At 51.0% G+C, this 17,349-nt stretch overlaps 5 protein-coding genes across 5 annotated transcripts in view; 2 read left to right on the top strand and 3 right to left on the bottom strand.

Annotated features, from left to right (window-relative positions):
• BO86DRAFT_376936 (uncharacterized protein) overlaps positions 1-311 on the bottom strand; it is a gene marked incomplete at both ends in the record, with an annotated part of 792 nt that extends 481 nt beyond the window's left edge. Inside the window, 2 exons of the mRNA XM_025670562.1 lie at positions 31-90; positions 191-311. Of these exons, the coding sequence (XP_025530650.1) occupies positions 31-90; positions 191-311 (181 nt within the window). The remainder of the gene's footprint in view (positions 1-30; positions 91-190) is intronic.
• A 737-nt stretch (positions 312-1,048) lies between these two features.
• Positions 1,049-2,933, bottom strand: BO86DRAFT_454253 (uncharacterized protein). The gene is made up of 4 exons (XM_025677049.1): positions 2,192-2,933; positions 2,098-2,133; positions 1,960-2,028; positions 1,049-1,891 (listed from the first exon to the last, which is right to left on the bottom strand). The coding sequence occupies exons 1-4, from the start codon at positions 2,519-2,521 to the stop codon at positions 1,190-1,192; spliced, it is 1,137 nt and encodes a 378-aa protein (XP_025530649.1). The 5' UTR covers positions 2,522-2,933; the 3' UTR covers positions 1,049-1,189.
• Positions 2,934-7,098: 4,165 nt separating this feature from the next.
• On the top strand, positions 7,099-10,040 carry BO86DRAFT_230290 (putative MFS transporter). Its single transcript, XM_025666998.1, has 4 exons — positions 7,099-7,370; positions 7,439-7,689; positions 7,761-9,578; positions 9,648-10,040. The coding sequence occupies exons 2-4, from the start codon at positions 7,503-7,505 to the stop codon at positions 9,833-9,835; spliced, it is 2,193 nt and encodes a 730-aa protein (XP_025530648.1). The 5' UTR covers positions 7,099-7,370; positions 7,439-7,502; the 3' UTR covers positions 9,836-10,040.
• A 1,105-nt stretch (positions 10,041-11,145) lies between these two features.
• Positions 11,146-11,478, bottom strand: BO86DRAFT_386835 (uncharacterized protein). Its single transcript, XM_025671435.1, has one exon. The coding sequence runs from the start codon at positions 11,441-11,443 to the stop codon at positions 11,285-11,287; it is 159 nt and encodes a 52-aa protein (XP_025530647.1). The 5' UTR covers positions 11,444-11,478; the 3' UTR covers positions 11,146-11,284.
• Positions 11,479-12,602: 1,124 nt separating this feature from the next.
• BO86DRAFT_441703 (putative sensor histidine kinase/response regulator) lies at positions 12,603-16,839 on the top strand (the record flags this gene model as incomplete). The annotated part of the gene is made up of 4 exons (XM_025676276.1): positions 12,603-12,943; positions 13,033-14,523; positions 14,575-16,313; positions 16,370-16,839. 4 exons carry the CDS (start codon positions 12,603-12,605, stop codon positions 16,639-16,641), a joined length of 3,843 nt encoding a protein of 1,280 aa, XP_025530646.1. The 3' UTR covers positions 16,642-16,839.
• Between the last annotated feature and the right edge of the window lie 510 nt (positions 16,840-17,349).

Below are 17,349 nucleotides of genomic sequence, written 5' to 3'. Positions count from 1 at the left end.
GGGGGAGGTGTTGCGGGGGGGCAAACGTACCCGAAGTGCGGGTGTTGTGCGAGCACTCGGCGGCTTGGATGGCCGTGGAGACTTTGCTGGCTGTTTTTTGGGGTCTTGTTAGTAAGTGAGTTTCGCGTGGATTCGCTAGCTGGCTAGCTGGCTAGCTGCATTGGTAGGTATGCAGGTAGAAGGGAAATACCAGAGCAGTTATAAGTCCCTGGGCATTTGCCCTTGGTGTTGGTGGAGGCGGGGTCGAGGGTCGCGGCGGCCAGGGAGGCGGCGCTGAGGACGACGTAGAGGAGGGAGTTGGCGGAGACCATTTCTGCTTGCAAGTACAGACGAGAGCTTGTTGTTTGCTGAATGCTGAGTGCGGAGAGAAAGGAAGAGTTGGGCGAGAGATGTAGACCTTTATATACCCAGTACGTAGACGCCAGCTTCTCCACAAACCCACCCACACCTCCTTCTCGACTGCGAGCAATCCGATTGATCCCCTATCTATCTGACACTTCCCGGCTCCGGGATGTACGTGTCCTGAGTCGAGGCGAAACCGAAACCCAGGGGCGCGAGTGGATCATCTTCTATGGTCTGGATTCTCGATTCTGGAATTGTGGTCTCATCCCGAAAGACGGGGTTGTGTGTGTGTGTGTGTGTGTGTGTGTGTCAGGAGTCGGAAGACGGAAGACGAAAGATGCAGACGGCAGAAATCATCAGGTGGACCAGTCTAGAAGCTCTTTAAACTGGGGGAATTTTGAGTAATTTAAGCTTGTTACAACGGCGTCGTTTGGGATTATCCACCTGGTCTCCACTCGGCGGGATCGGCGCGGGATCAGGAGATGCTAATTGAGTGAGGGAGGAAAAAGGTATAGTTCGCTGGATTATAGGCTGGTTTCACCGTGGACTGAGTGCAGCCGACAGATCTCTTGCCATCTGGCAGTAGCTTGAGGCACTTTTGTCGATGGAAAATAGTATGTTGCCTCCGGTTGCATGCAACTCACAGCTCGTTTTGTTGGCTGATTGATATTATATACTTCATAACTCAAAGAAAAGTGACAAAGAAGGAAGATATGACTAGGAAAAACGACCGAAACCCCATAGAAAACAGTTTGGGACCAAGAAGGGTATAAACACAACATCATGCGACGTCAAGCACGTTCCGCTAACGGTCCGCTCAAGTATATCGGCTCATCACACTACTCTCTCACTTTCTACTCGTCGCCTCCAACTCCGACGGCCCTCTCGCCATCGCCTCATAATATACCTGCCCGGGCTGGTGTCCGTGTCCTGGCTCCTGGTACACCTGCTGCTGTTGCTGCGCATCCCAACTCCAATGACCCCCCTGGCTCTGGGGCGGCGGTGACCCCGACAGATCCAGACTCGTCGCATACACCGCCGTTCCTGGAGACTGCGCGTTGCCGTAGTCTCCGTACGGCTGCTGCATCTGCTGTTGCTGCTGGAGGGGCTGTCCGGGAGTCGTCTGCATCATGCCAACCCCCAGCCCGGCGACGCCCGCGTCGTAGTCACTCTTTCCCCGTCCATGTCCCTGGCTCTGCGTCTGGTCCCCGCCACCATGGCCGGGGCTCAGCATCGACGCCCACTTCGCTGTCCGCTCCGTGCGACCGTCCTGTGAGGACATCCACTTCTGATACACCCTATTCCGTCCCAGAAGGAAGAATAATGCGCCCAATATGCCGACGAAGGCGACAGAACCCACGACAATACCTGCTATAGCGCCGCCGCTGAGGCCGCCGGATCCGGACGACGAGGAGGCAGATGGACTGGAACTGGCGGTGCTGTTGGATGTGGGGATGGAGCCTTCGGCGGGTATAGACTGACCCGGGACGAGCATGTAAGGGTAGTTTTTTGCTTTCTCGTATTGCGCTTCCCAGGTCATCGTTTCGTTCTATGAGGGGTGGGGTTGAATCAGTTCGACGTGGATAGACAGACAAAAGGGTTGAAAGAGAGACATACAGGATTGATGACGCCTACCATGCCATTAACGAGGCAGGAATCTATGGCTGTACAGTAGAAGAAGGTTGGCTGTGTCTGGGGTTAGTGTGCTGCCGCATATAGGTCGCTTGAGTCTTGTTGGAGGGCGCAAGAACATACCTCGGTGTCGTTCACAACGAGGGACCAGGTAGGTGGCTAACACACAATAACTGTCAGGATACGGCTTTGGGAAAGAGTACATCGGAAACAGTACCGGTCCGACCAAATCGCCATCATCTTCATTGAAACTGTTGAAGATTCCCGAGTAGAAGAGGGATTCGCTAGCAGGCACGCACGGCGCCAGGTAGTCGGCTTTCACGACTGAATGATTTCGAGGATAGAACTCGAAGACAATCACGTCGCCAACTTTGGCGGTGATATTATGTGGAGAATACCCATGGGGAGAGGTCTTTGAGCCAACTTCGACCGTGTGTGTCGCCACGCCCGTTGTCGCTGACGAGGTGGAGGAACGACTTGCCGTCGACGTCGCCGACGTAGTCGTCGCCGCCGAAGTTATCGACGATGTGTCCCCGTAATAGGACATCTTGATGGTGCTTGTGGTTAACGACGAGAATTTCAAGGAAAGTCAGGTTATTGTAGCAGCATGAGTTGTAGAAATCGCGGTGAAGGGTCAGCAGACAAAAGGAGCTGAAAGACACAGAACAATTTCCCTCTTATTCCGTGAGACAAGGCTGAGCAGATCATCAAATTCGGCTGCGTACGTCGCACAAAGCCTTCGACTGGCGAGGCCGCGAGTTTTAAAACTGGGGGTTGAATAAAGAAACAGGGATTCGTATCTGAATCTGAAGCACTCATAGACAAAGGAATGATGACATCGTCTCCGACCGAGAGGATAATGGTACAGACTCAAAAGACGACCGAGACTTGAGATGGGAAATTCGAGATGAGGGGCTTCTCCTCCCTGCATCCGGAAGAGTCTCTCACATTGGGCTCTGTCATCTTCTCTCATGTTTTTCGTCTTTGGCTTTTGGCTGCTTGTTGGCAGGACAGTACCTCGTGTTCGTGATCATCTGCCGGCGTTGCCATTGGTTAGGGTTTTGGCACGGACAGCCATCCCAACCAGCAGGCAATCAATAGCTTTCTTGGCTCCGGCCGAACCACAGATGCAATTAAACATAATGTCAACTTAAATCACTGGGGTCTCGAACTATTCGGATTGGTCTTCAACTCTTTTCTCGGGACCCTTCACTTCATGTAGCTATGCCCTTACATGGGACCTGAATCGCTGTAGAGCTCGTCAGCGGTCGAGTCTCCGGATCAGCCACCTGCAGGATCAGATGCAGGGTCTGGTTACCATTCTTATCACTTACAGCCGCCCTCCCTTGGCAATTGGAGGAGAGAAAGAGGGAGAGAGAGACCAGAGAGACACGATTTTCGTTCCCGGACTCCGTGTTGAAGCCCCACTCGACCACAATTTCCTTCTATCGTTCTGTGGTTCGTCGACGGCTCGATCCATTGAGACCATTTGAAGGAGAGGGAGTCGCCGTCTGGAACGAACGTCTTCCAAGCATCGAAGATCAATCTTGAATTCCCAGCAGCACCCGGCAAACTGGGACCCAGACCATCGATGCTGTCAACAACGATTATCTGTTCGTATTCCAGCTTTGGTTCGTCAGACGCAGATTGTCCATCGTTTCCGGGCGGCGAAAGGGTCGTGATATGCTTGTTCCATCATCAGATCATTGCTCCACTTGACTGTCTAGTCTGCTATTCAATGCTCCGAGTACTGTCTTTTGTACCGCTATAACGGCCAGACGATCGTTAGTGCAAGTCAGGCAAGTAATGTGTGACAATCACAACGGGTTCCATACTTCCGATACTTGATGTCGACTATCCCAATTCAAATGAGAGATTGGAAACTTGGAGGACTCTCGTTGATAATGATTTCATGACTAGGATATTCCCCATATAGACTGCCAGCACGAATGTTAACAATCGACCACCCGGTGAAACCAGAAGCGTACTTGATTAATCCCGATGGAGGATCACTTTCAGTGATGCGGAGCCAGCTTGCTAGGCCATATTGATGGATTCTGTGGACGGAGGCGATGCATGCGATATCAGGCTGGGGGTGATGAATTGGCGCGTCTCTGTTGTCTTGACCAGCAATTGAGTATACTCGAATGCACGGACGGAAGATCCTGTTTCGGAAAGTGTGTGGGTAAGGCTGATATCGGGGCAACGAGAAGTTTCATAAGTGGAAAGGCACATCTGGGGAAAGTGAGCGTGTTTATGTTCTGGGTGATGAGATGAAAGAGAGAGCAGCGCTAGTCAACTGCAGAAGATTTACTCTCTGGCGGCCCCTCTGCGCTTGGTCAGCTGTGTGTGGTGCCCCAAGAGGTACCTTGTAGTCACGATTTACTGCCAGGTGAAACCTCTGGCAGAAACGACTTCCATGCTTCGATGCAGGCACTTGATCTAAGAATGGCAGATCGATTTTGAAGTGATGCTCTGATTTCGACTTCCATCAGAACCGTACGCATAAGATTTTCCGACATACTATGTGTGACGATTCACAAAATTAAAATGACGAGCTGAAGGTACCACTCACAAGCCACGTTGATCTACGAGCAAACAAACGATGATAGAGCCTTACTAATCTTGCAATCAGGTCGATTGTCATACAGACACAATCTGATCCAGAGGAAACAGGGACAATGACCTCGTTAGTTCCAATGTCTTCAATAACATATTAGAAACATTGTCGCCTTCCGATCACGACTCAAGTCCTTGAAACAGACACACTACGGTATCAGCTCAAATGGATAAGACTCCAAGTTCCCCATTCTCGTCCACTTCCGTTGTCTTGACCCAAAAGTCCCGGGCCTAAGGTGACTGACTTACGAGGCACGACACGCTCTTCGTTTGATCCTGTCGAAGTGTCCGACCACCAAGACAGCCTTGACAATCCGGTTTCGGTGGCTGTCCATGCGATCTATCTGCGAGAAGGTTGACCCGACTGAACCTACATCCTTTCCCAGTGGTCTCTCAGAACGTCCCATTGATTTTGCTTTCCACAAACCTGCGATCTTGCTCAGGCTTGAGACATCGCAGACCATCTCTTGCGGGCGATGCTGACAATATCGACTCCAGACCCAGAGGCCATGCCCCTCCCGTCTTTCGATGTTCTGCAGATGCAGTGGTACCGAGTCAAGTTTGCTGCTCCGATGCTGCAAAGATTGAAGTCGAAGAACTCGAGAATCTCCGTTGGGAGGGGAAGTGGGAAGAGGATGACAAACTGCGGAAACAAGACGCGGGCAATGAGAAGTTGTGTATAGGAGGCAGTGGCACGCAGTGTCGCTTAATGGGCTACAAATTGTGTGTTGTAGCCGTCACAACTCGATCCACTTTGCTACGCATATTTATTTGTATTCTATGGACAATCATCATGCCTAGTACGTCTAGAGCCGGCAAACGCACCAATCCCACATTTGTCTGTCCCATGGTTCAATCCAAATGCTTGCTGGTAATTTCGGATTGAAATAAGCGTGGAAAGAGCCGATCAAGATAGCAGGCACTGACTAGGGATTACCATCGCCAGAGCATGATCTTAAGGCTTCGAATTATGCGCTCCAACCTCCCACTGATTTGGGATGGCATGCTGCCGTGAAAGGCAAAAACGCAGAGAAATTTGTCGCAATGACACGCTGATTGATGATATGAAGCAGCCGCGGTTCGATGGAGGCTGCTGGAAATCAGAGTATGCGAAAAGAGTCGTTATTCACAAGGCAAGAATTGAAAAGGCTCGGAAGCATGAACTATCGTGGCGCTCATCTGCAAGGGAGAGGATGATAGGTCACGTGGGGTATTGGTAGATGGATCTGTAGTGTTTGCGGGGTAAGATAATATAGGGTGTTGATATGTCAACAGCGAGTATCGAGCTGAACTGGATATAAGGAATCGAGATGAACACACTATACACACTCATCTGAGAACTGCGTTGGAATGAGGACTAGTTATTGTTGATATCTCCTAGATTGATACTATTCTGGACACTCCTGCTAATCATCATTCATCTCCCACAGCGGCAAACTAGATACTGTTCAGCTTGACTACCCGCCAACTTCCTCACCCATCCCTCCTTTGGCTGAAGACCATACATGTCACATTTCGGTCAAAGCAAATGTTATGGGCCACTTCTCCTCTCTGGTGGTACCGTTATTGCCCTTCCTGCCTTTCGGACTCTTGCGGTGGTTGCTGTTGCACCTATCATAATGGCTGACGCTGACGTTGCTGCGGATGTTGTGAATGACAGCTGTTCACCTCGTGCACTCCTGCATCGGACCCCACAAACTCGTGACTGTATCAGGTGATCTCCGCCACTACTGATCAGAGGGGGCGATCCCCCGCGGTGGACAAGGCTACGAGCCTACGACAAGGCCCGGCCTCTGTACAACCGTGCCCTGTAATGACAAGGACTTTGGGACCTATGAGCAGAGACGATGTGGAGAAACACCTGATATATTCCCAGAGATGACGCTGAAGCGACAACATCAAGACCTGTGCTACAGCGCTTTTGTTTCACCATCTCCCAGAGACAGGACCATATAAAAGGATGGAGAAATGATTAGAGGGGTTGCCTTATTTTGTAAGGTCGAGTTTAGCTTTGCGCCTCTCCGCTTGGTCTCAAGCCCGGATCTGCAGACAGGTCATGAGTGCCCAGTGCATATCGTCATCGCTCCTGAAACAGCAAAGCAGAGGCCTTTCTCCCCCTCCTTCCTCGCCCAGAGAGAGAGTCTAGCATCCATGATTCCGCATGATTGATGGGATAGAATTGAGCATCTGATCTCTAGAGCCTACCGATTGGTGGGGCCAGCACAAACCAAAGTGAAGAAAGAAGTCCGTCGGGCGCATTGAATGTGGTCGGAGCTACCGAGACGGGAAGCCAATCACCGGTTGCGGTTGTGCACGGATGGATCACTGGGTGGCCGTCTTCTATCCCGCGGCCCAAAATTATGGAGGAATTTCCTTCAATCTTCCCTCCTTATCAGCCAAATCTTATCCTAATTGTCTGACTAGACTGCCTTCACCGACTCCTCAAACATAATCTTCTGGTTAATACCTTGTGTTCGATTTCGCTTCCATCCACCCTCCTGGGTTTAGCCTTTGGTTTGGACCCCTTGGCCAAAGTCTCATTTATTTTATAAAATGTCATCATTCTCCCACTGCTAGTCATGTCTGTTGACGAGCCCGCACCGTGGCCGGTTCTGCTTGTTCATCGCAGGCTGTGATCATTTTTGTCATCTACTTGCCTCTCGAGCACTCATCCCCATCCCCTTACCAATTCAATTGCTCGCCTTCTCCACTAGATTGAAGAGAATGCTGAGGCGCCGCTATTGCTTTCCGAGCTGAGCATTTGTCTGGTGACGTCGGTCAGTTCATAATTGCGTACGGAAAAGGAAATTGATGGCTGACACCATGCTTTGTCAACAGTATCCAGATTACCCCTCAATCTATAGACACCACGAAGATTTTGTCCCACTTGCTCTCTTTGCGACATCATAATGGCCTCTCAAGAGTCACCGTTGGCTTCGGCGTCGGAGCAGCCCAACTCGAAAAAGAGCCGATTCGCCGGTTGGCTTGGAAGAGGGGCGCCGAAGACTTCAGCGCCAGAAGCGGAGAACAACGATTCTTATCGTCCCAAAGCCACGCTCGGAATCCTAAGTGATAAAGAGACCGATGAGGTACCTGGTGAGTGACCGAATCAGCAGGAGTTTCCGGTTGGCATTGAGAGAACGTGCCGGCTCACAATGTGAACACAGGAACGGTCCTTCTGCTCTCTTCTAATCGCAACGAGCCGTTGGGGTTGAGGCACCAACCACATCGCGAATCCAGCTCATCCATACCCTCACCTTATCCACCGTCGCGGGCTTCTTCCCGCTCCGTCCCACCACAGAAGAAGACCGCCAACGGTCAGATTATTCTGAACCCACAGCCCGATGATTCAGCAAACGATCCACTGAATTGGCCTGTATGGCGCCGAGATGCGGCTCTGGTATCCTTAGGCTTTTATTGCCTGATGGGCGGGGGCATGACCCCGATCCTGGCTGCCGGCTTTGAGCAAGTCGCCTCGGATTATGGCGTAACCACGCAAAGGGTAGCTTACACCACGGGGTTATACATGCTTGGGCTAGGAGTCGGATCTGTGGTAATGTCTCCAACAGCCATTCTGTATGGGAAACGCCCAGTGTATCTCTTAGGCGCAATTCTCTTCATCCTTTCTGCCGTCTGGTGTGCGCTGTCACCCAACTATCCCAGTCTGGTTGTCGCCCGCATTTTCCAGGGGATCGCAGTAAGCCCGGTCGAGTGTTTGCCGTCCGCAACTATTGCAGAGATTTTCTTCTTGCATGAACGGGCATATCGCGTTGGTATCTACACGCTTCTTCTGCTAGGGGGCAAAAACCTCATTCCTTTGGTCAGTGCAGCTATCATTAGCAGCCTAGGATGGCGTTGGGTTTTCTGGGTCGTTGCCATCGTTGTCGGCGGCTGTCTCGTCCTTCTCTTCTTCTTTGTACCGGAAACCTTCTGGGACCGCACCCCTCGACCGCATCGACCCCGCAAACGCCCCAGCATCTATCGTGGAATGTCAAACATCATGACCCATGGATTCCGAGGCCGGCACCCACATGCCCACCGTCTGGAAGATCCGTCGCCAGATGAGAACGTGGCTCCTGCCCAGCCAAAGAAGGCCAAGAAGGGACACGTTGGCTTTGTTGATGGAGCCGGTGAAGGCGATACCCAGGATCTGGAGAAGGTGCAGAATGAGGAGCAGGAAAACCAAATTACCCCTGTACTTGAAGTTCCTGCAAGCCAGCCTGGCACAGAAGCAGCACATCCTGCTAATTATGAGAAAGCTGACGGTTTTCTCACTCCACCTGTTCCGGGGGCAGTATCTCCTTCGGAACTCGAGACGGGTCGGCGGTTTGAACTATCTCCGGCTCGTAGTGAGTCTATGGACCCTGCCCCGCCAGCTACTCCGGCAGCACAATACACCAACCGACTCCGTGAGCAGCCCAGGATTTCTTTCACGTACTATCTCCGGCCTTGGAATGGGCGCATTGCTCACGACAATTGGTTTCGTGTTGCCTTGCGACCTTTCATATTGTTTGCATATCCCGCAGTGCTGTGGTCCGCCACTGTATACGCTCTTTCAGTGGGATGGCTTATCGTGATCTCCGAAGCAGTTGGCTCTATCTACGAAAAGCGAGATACGTACAACTTCACGGCTTTGCAGGTTGGCCTGGTGTATATCTCGCCGTTCGTGGGTGGCCTTCTTGGAACTGCAGTAGCGGGCAAGGTTTCGGATATCATTGTGAAGTACATGACACGGCGCAATGGAGGCATATATGAGCCGGAGTTCCGTCTGGTCATGGCACTTCCGATCGCTCTCGCCACAACAATCGGTCTCATGGGATTTGGATGGAGTGCCCAGGAGCGCGATATGTGGATTGTGCCGACCGTCTTCTTTGGTATTGTTTCTTTTGGATGCTGCCTTGGGAGCACGACATCCATCACATTTTGTGTTGACAGCTACCGGCAGTATGCTGGTGAAGCTTTGGTGACACTCAATTGGAGCAAAAGTTCGTAATGCCCTTCCCCCCGGCTGAAATCGCGCTTCGACAAAACGCCCAACTAACATTTTCCCGCAGACGTGTTTCATGGACTCATATTCTCGCTTTTCATTGTGGACTGGCTAGATGCAGAAGGATCCCGGCTGGTGTTTATTGCATTGGGAGTGATCCAGCTGGGTTGCTTACTGGCTACCATCCCTATGTATATCTATGGGAAACGACTTCGCATGTGGACTGTGAGGAAACAATTGATGGAGAAATTCTAGATAGATGCCTTTTTGGATGTGTGATAGATATTCTCGGGAGGGGCGCTATTGCCGTTCCAGCTCTGATCCGTGATGTCCTTCCGTTCGCCTGGCGGGAAACTGCCCATTGGACAGCGAGGTTGGGGCAAATCTTGTTTTTATCACATGGCGATCGGCATTTGTACAGTATCTATAGAACACCGCCATATTACCTTGCTTATAATACGGTAGACATGCATCGAGCTAGGACGATTTTGACAGCACTGAAAATGTCATAGCTAACGGACCAAGACCCATCAGATCGGGGCCCAACTGGACGGGGAAAAAAACCTGACTATGGCCACCCGGTGTCTCGGAGCTTACTAACCGATGCAGTGATTGATGTCAAATGCTCAGTGGGCCTCAACTGATCCGACGGCGAAGGCGAGGCTCACAGCCTCCATGGCAACTCACACAGAGACTTTTTCCGGATTTTGTGATTGGCAGAACAGTGGAGAGGTGCCGTGAGTTACTAATCGCGTCCACGGTAACTACATGAGGAAGTTGAGAGTCCAGCTTCTAGACTGCTTAGTCACATTCACCTGCTGTCGACTTATCTAATGCTCAGCGGTCTGCAGGCAGATTCCAGAGTCAGATCCTAGTCGGCTGAAGGCAGCTGTAGCTGCAGGTGCAGCAACAGGTGCAGCAACTATTTTGTCGATCATGACGCGGGATACGACGTCAGCGGTGAAGGCATGAAGAGGAAACTTGTATTTACTGAGTAGATGCAGTTCTAAAGGGGGGGAGATGGAGGTAAGCACAGGAAAACAATTCCATGTCCGCCTTTCTCTAGCCTTGCCCAGCTAGCCTGGAGCCTCCTTGATTGCCCCTCCTCTCACCGGCTATATGTAAAATCACAGATGGAAAAATGCTGTCCAAATGGTTTACCCTGGCGAGGTCCTTCCCGTCGTCAGAAGCCCACATATCGACGCCTTAGGCAGGAATTTGCAGTCCGAACCCTGAAGGCGGAGGTCTCTCAACAGGAAAAGAGCTGCCCTCACTGGTGGGTTCTCAGCCCGTTCCCAATCCACCATCAGTCTGATCAGGTCCTCAAGAGGACTAGCGTTAAAGAAAACCTGGTTTCAAACCGAGTCTCCAGCCCCAGGGCTGCCGTCCCGGAAAGCGGAATGGGCGGAGCTATCGATGAAGAAGTGATCCAATCACATTCTCAAACAAGGATTTCCGGCACGAAGGATTGAAATCGCTGGAGATTTTGGTGGGGTTCGAATCCTACTTGAAGGCGAACAAAGTGACATGGATGCTTGTGAGAGATCCAATTATATATGAGCAACTCTTGGTATGATTGATTGAGCCTTGAAGTTGTAACTGTGAGGTACTGTACAGTACATGTCGGGAAGTGGGAATATGGTACACAGTCTACACATAGTACAACCTCTTCGCCATAAAAAAAATGTATGCCTAGGGCCATCATCATGTAATCAGCTCACAGTTCCTGAGTCGTCGCAACACGAGAAATTGAGTGGAGTTCGGGAGTTGCATGGTCCAGAAGAGTGGATGTACGGAGTACAGGTCGACAGGATGCAAAAGACCGACTACAGATTGGATCTCATTTGTCGGGTCATTCTCCATTCATTCAGAAAGATTTAGAGATCCTCAGATCTACTCCCCACTGGGTATCATTCGGCGCCTGCCCTTTTGTCGTATCTTTTTATCCCCTTTTGCCTTTTCTTGTACACTATCAATATCGCCACATTTGACGGGTACCCCCGGATAAGGCGCAGTTGTGTGGACTGACTGACAGCTGATGAGGTGACTTTTCATGAGATAATCGGTCACCGACTATGAGTATGATCCTGGTCAGTGACTGACGGTGGTGATTGTGATGTGGTTTCCCGACATTCCACGTAAGATTTGCCATCCGGAATTTCCTGATTCATGCGTCCGTTACGTTCTGGCCATGACTAATCTGCTACTTACTTTTTTGGAACTGTGCAAAGTAATTGAACCTACTGAATAACTATGGATGCATTGTTTCGGTCTGTATGTAAAATGAAAGATTAATTTCCCCAATCCACTGCTACTGCTGGTTGATGTCCCAAAAGAGTCACTTTCTGCATAAATTTGCTGACTGATTAACGAACTGACCAAACCATTTGACTAGATGGCTGAGTTACTGGTTACTTACTCTGCCCTCGTCTGTTGTCTTGTCTTGTTTCGTTTCGCCTACCCTTCCTTCTCTTACTCCCCTCCCACCACTCACTCACTCACTTCTCCTCGTCCTCCTTCGAGTGCCCTGCAAGCAATCCTTGATTGAGTTGATATTAAACCCGCTCGATTCCAGCTGGCTTTCAGCAGCCCGCTCCTCCCCTTCCCTTTCCTCTTCTTCCCTTCTTTCTTTCTTTCTACTTCCTACTGCTACTACTCAATCCCATTATCCTACATTTTCTCTGTCCTCCTATCTAGCCTCTTTCCGACTTCTACTATCGCGACGTCACCTCCCTTGTGGCTCCCTCACTAACACTATTTTCGCCACACTTTAATCCGATCAAGCCAGCGCCTCCATTCCCACCCCCACCAGGATGGCTGCATAAGCCCGTTTGAGCGCCAACTCCCTCTCCCCCCCCGTCGCATCGATTTTTATGAGAGTCAGGACCGCCTAAAAAATAATTATAGTTCTTACTATTATTATTTTTATTGTTATCATCCTACATCCTCATTCTCTTCTCCTCTTCCTTTCCCTTTCCTCTTCCTTTCCCTTTCCTCTTCCTTTCTTCCTTTCCTCCCCGCCATGGAATCATCACCCCCGCCACAAAGGGGCGATGACCATAACGCGGGTCGCCGAGTTCGGGAATTGTACCGGTACTTCCAGCCCGAACGCGCCGGTGTCCCTCAAGACCGCAGTTCCACCTCCGCCAGCGATGATGCGTTTCCCTCCGCCAGTTTAGATTCCTCCAGCCATATTCCTTCGTCGCCCTCATTATCCTCCCAATGTCCTTCGAACTCCGCCATTGACGCCGCCGCTGCGGGGCTTGTCCCCGAGACTCTGATACTCGGCGAAGCTAATGCGACGTTAACATCGTTTGCGCAGCTGGCAGCATTGCGACTCAATGTTGAGCGCGTGTTGATCAGGTACGTCGGGAACCAAAACTCAATACCCTGGGGTAACTCCTGTCCGCCTTTTCACTGTGGATGACTGACTTGACCGACCTCCCCGACAGTGTTTCGGACCGCCAAAGCCAATTCATTTTGGCGCAGAGCACCCAGACTGGGGGCATTAGCGATTATCAAGCATCCGGGGAAGGTGTCTGGGATGGTTGCTCAACATTATCATCCAGCGCCTGGAGTATGTGCAAGGTAGGTATCGACTCCTCGAATATGTTCCGTCGCTTCGGTTACTCAGACGAGATCGCCTCTTTCCTCCAGGCCACTGTTGCTCTTCCGTCCGCCCGCGAACCGGGACAACGCCAGTTCTTGATTCTGAACGACCTCAGCGAAGAAGAACGATACAAGCGCCTTCCATTCGTAATAGGAGACCCGAAGTTCCGATTCTATGCCGGTACGCCCTTGACGACGGACACTAATGTCAACATTGGATGTTTCTTTGTTCTTGACACCAAACCGCACGATGGTTTAAGCAATACGGAGAGGGGCACTATGGACACATTGGCCGGCTTGATCATGGACTATTTGAAGGTTAGCCGCCAGGCTTCCGAAGGTCGCCGCGCAGCCCGCCTGTCTCGTGGTCTCAGCTGCTTTGTTGAAGGTAGCTCCAGCTTTGTCGATGGAGGCCATCCCTCCTCCTCTGGTAGCTCTGCAGCGGCACCCAGCACACCTCCTTCGTCAAGTCAACGAGCCAACCACCACTCTCTTGGGTCCCTTAATAGCTTCGATGCCCCATCTAGACGATCTCAAAGCAGCGATACTCGCTCTTTCAGTTCCGTGTCGGAATCAAAGCTCGATCATGCTCAATCCTCCGGACCGGATATCCCCTTCCCGGATTGGTGGGCTGGCAGTCGCGAAAAAGAAGTGAAGGATTCCGATGACTCTCATGGACATAGCTGGGCATTCAGACGGGCCGCTAATCTGCTACGAGAGAGTCTTGAGCTTAGTGTGGATGGCGGAGTCATTTTCGTCGAGGCGAACAATAGTCCGATGATCGACATCGACACAGGAAGCGATTGCTCGATCGAAGGCAACAATCCGGCTCCTGTGCTGGCTATCTCAACCAATGAAGAGCCATTTGCGCCCGGCCCGGGTTCGAAGGTCCTCTACCCAGCAGCCTCCCTCGACACTGCGTTTCTTCACCAACTACTGCGGCGGTACAGTAAAGGCAAGCTTTGGTCATTTCATCGCGACGGTATGATATCGAGTTCCGACGATGAATCGCCGCGCAGAAGTCGCTCGCGCACCACCAAGTCGTCCGAGACGGGCAAGTCAGGATCCAAGCGATGGAGAGCCACGGAGAACTCTATGCTGAATCAGTACTTCCCGAATGCCACTCAAGTTCTTTTTGTGCCACTCTGGAATTCTGCAAATTCGCAATGGTTTGCCGGCTGTTTCTGTTGGAATACTGTGGAGACGCAAGTGTTCAGCTCGTCGGTAGAATTGAGTTCCATCCTCGGGTTCGGATCTTCCATCATGGCAGAGTGCAATCGGGTCGAATCACTCATTTCAGATCGGCAAAAGGGCGATTTTATAGGCAGTATATCGTAAGTATTCCGAACATACATTTCATACACTGTTTGCTGACAATTTGCCAGTCACGAGCTTCGGAGTCCACTCCACGGTATCCTGGCGGCCGCGGAGTTTCTCAACGGCACGCAGCTTGACGAGTTTCAGACCTCTCTCTTGGAGACTATCAACGCATGCGGCCGTACTCTGCTGGACACGATGAACCAAGTCCTGGATTTTAGCAAAATTGTTTCTCTGGAACGCACCTATCGAAATATGAAACGAGGTCGAACATCACCCACCGAGTTGAAAGGACCGAATCGGTTCTCCACGCACCTGGATACCTATGTGACGACAGATTTGGCTTTATTGGCTGAAGAAGTTGTAGAAGGGGTATGTCTGGGTCATGCATATGGTCAGAAGTCCTCTGCCCCTTTTGATCAGCCCATGGTCCTGCCGCTTGGCCAATTGAGAAAACCCACGTCTGAGCTTGAGGCAGAGACGGCATGTCGTTCAGATGTGGAGGTCATAGTCGATATTGCGCATAATGATTGGACTTATCTCACGCAACCGGGAGCCTTGAGACGTATTATCATGAACGTTTTTGGAAACGCGATGAAGTACACTCACAGTGGTCGTGTGTCTTTGCATTTGGAGGTCACAGAAGCTTCAGAGGGCCGCTCACGCCGTCATGGAGTCGAAGAATTGGTCACCTTAACGGTATCTGACACGGGCAAAGGAATCTCTGAGGAGTTTCTGCGTGGTCGTCTGTACACACCGTTCGCTCAAGAAGACACTCTCGCAGTTGGGACCGGCCTCGGTCTCTCTATTGTACGGAGTCTTGTCAAAGCCCTTAAGGGTAGTATCAACATTCATAGTCGCCCTGGCGAAGGTACCATTGTTAAAGTGTCTCTTCCACTAATCCGACCTGGTCCTGAAGTGGATCTAGAGGAGACAGTGGGGCCCCGGTCGCCGTCGGCCAAGGAGAAAAACGCGTTGACAGAAAGTCGTATGCTGCGCGAAACTTATGCTGGTCGTCGCGTTGCAATTTGGGGGGTAGAACCCGCGGAAGCAGCGACACATGCATTCTGGTCCGTCTATATACGTTATCTGACCGACTGGTATGGCCTTGAGATAGTGTCGTCCCAGGATAGAATACCCGCGGATATTACTCTAGCTGAGGAACAGGACCTGGCTTCGGGAACGCAACCCGATACCGACACGACGCTTCCATGTCTCCTCGTCTTCTGTAGTAAATCTGTTGATTATACGACAAGTCGGTCGCGGTGGTTGTCTTTGGCCAACATGGTTAATATTATTCGACGACCATGTGGTCCACACAAACTCGCACGCAGCATTCGCAAGTGCTTGGAGATTCAAAATGGCACTTTACCAGTGAGGACAATTGAGCTACCTGAACGGCCCCGGCCCGCCGTCTTGACATCAGAGGATACATCCCTGGGAGAAAGGATGTTTGAGATTCCCACTGATACTCCGGAGCTCACGCCAGAAGCGACCGCCGGCTCAGACTCATCGTCTTCCTACGACTACATGCGGTCACAGTCCTCTGATGCCTTTGACCCTTTGTGTCCAACTGAATCACCGGCATCATCCGTGCAACCTCAATCGCCCAGGCAACAACCAGATTTCTTTCCGATTAATCGCCGCGCACGTATCTTGGTTGTGGACGACAATTCGATCAATCTCAAGCTAATGCTCACATTCATGAAAAAGAGGGAACTCGAAACGCTGGACTCAGCTGAGAACGGCAAGTTGGCCGTCGATGCCGTTGAGCGGTTGCCTGAAGGATATGATATTATTTTCATGGGTAAGTCGCTCTTTTCGTCACTATGATCTAGCCTTTTCCTAACTCCACCACTTTAGATATGTCTATGCCAGTAATGAATGGCTTTGAGGCAACACGCGCCATCAGAGCCATTGAGAAAGAGCGTGGTGAGGGCTGCGCCCCCGCCGTGATCATCGCCCTGACGGGCCTCAGTAGCTCGCGCGATGAATCTGAGGCACTTACGTCGGGTGTCAATTTGTTCCTCACGAAGCCGGTTTCCTTCAAAGAGGTTTCGAAGCTGTTGTCGGAATGGGAGGATAGAGAAACGGCGGAACGGCGTCTGTCGGGGTCTGGGTCTGCATCTGATTGAAACGAAATACACATCTCACAACAGCATGCGTGCATTTGATCAATTTTGTTGGTCTATGGTCTATGGGGATTTCCTTGATTTTGTTCCCAATCATTCTGTGTTGGGATTACTCCGTACACGGATATGAGGCATGAGTGATACCCTTCTCAGGACTTTGGAGTTTTTCTTCGGCTGGCGTTTATTTTGGCTCGCATGGTTGCGAGGTTATCGGTCGGATTGGTCTATTATTGAAATCGGGTTCAAAAAAAGGGTCTGTTTGGATTTCAGGGCAGGTCTTTAAATAATATATGTATCGATTTACTGCTACATGGACATCATATACTGATAGACGAGGAAGGTGTATATTGCAATGTATGTACTGTACTCATGGTATAACCACAACAGCTTGACCGGGGCTTTGTCTACATCTACAGTACAACGATCTTGCAGGAGTCGGCAGTTGTTAAAAATATTTGTTCACGCTGTCAAATTCCTTTGTTGTATCCCCTGAATGATGGGGAGTGGATGTACTCCGTACCGGACCCAGCCTTGCATAGGTGTCTATGTATGGTATTGTTGTATTTTGCTCCTTTGCTATCCTCCTATCATGGCTGGGCGATTGTCAGACGCGACCGTCCTGAGGCAGGAAATCTGGCAACTTAACCTCCGCCCGCAAGCGGCCAGCCACCACGTGATGTGGAGGCGGCGTTGCCCCTTTGCGGCCGGTGT

The sequence above is a fragment of the Aspergillus japonicus genome, assembly GCF_003184785.1.
Source record: "Aspergillus japonicus CBS 114.51 unplaced genomic scaffold BO86scaffold_8, whole genome shotgun sequence".
Lineage (NCBI taxonomy): Eukaryota > Fungi > Ascomycota > Eurotiomycetes > Eurotiales > Aspergillaceae > Aspergillus > Aspergillus japonicus.
Note: the sequence above shows the minus strand (reverse complement) of the source record. Positions and strands in the feature narration are given on the sequence as shown.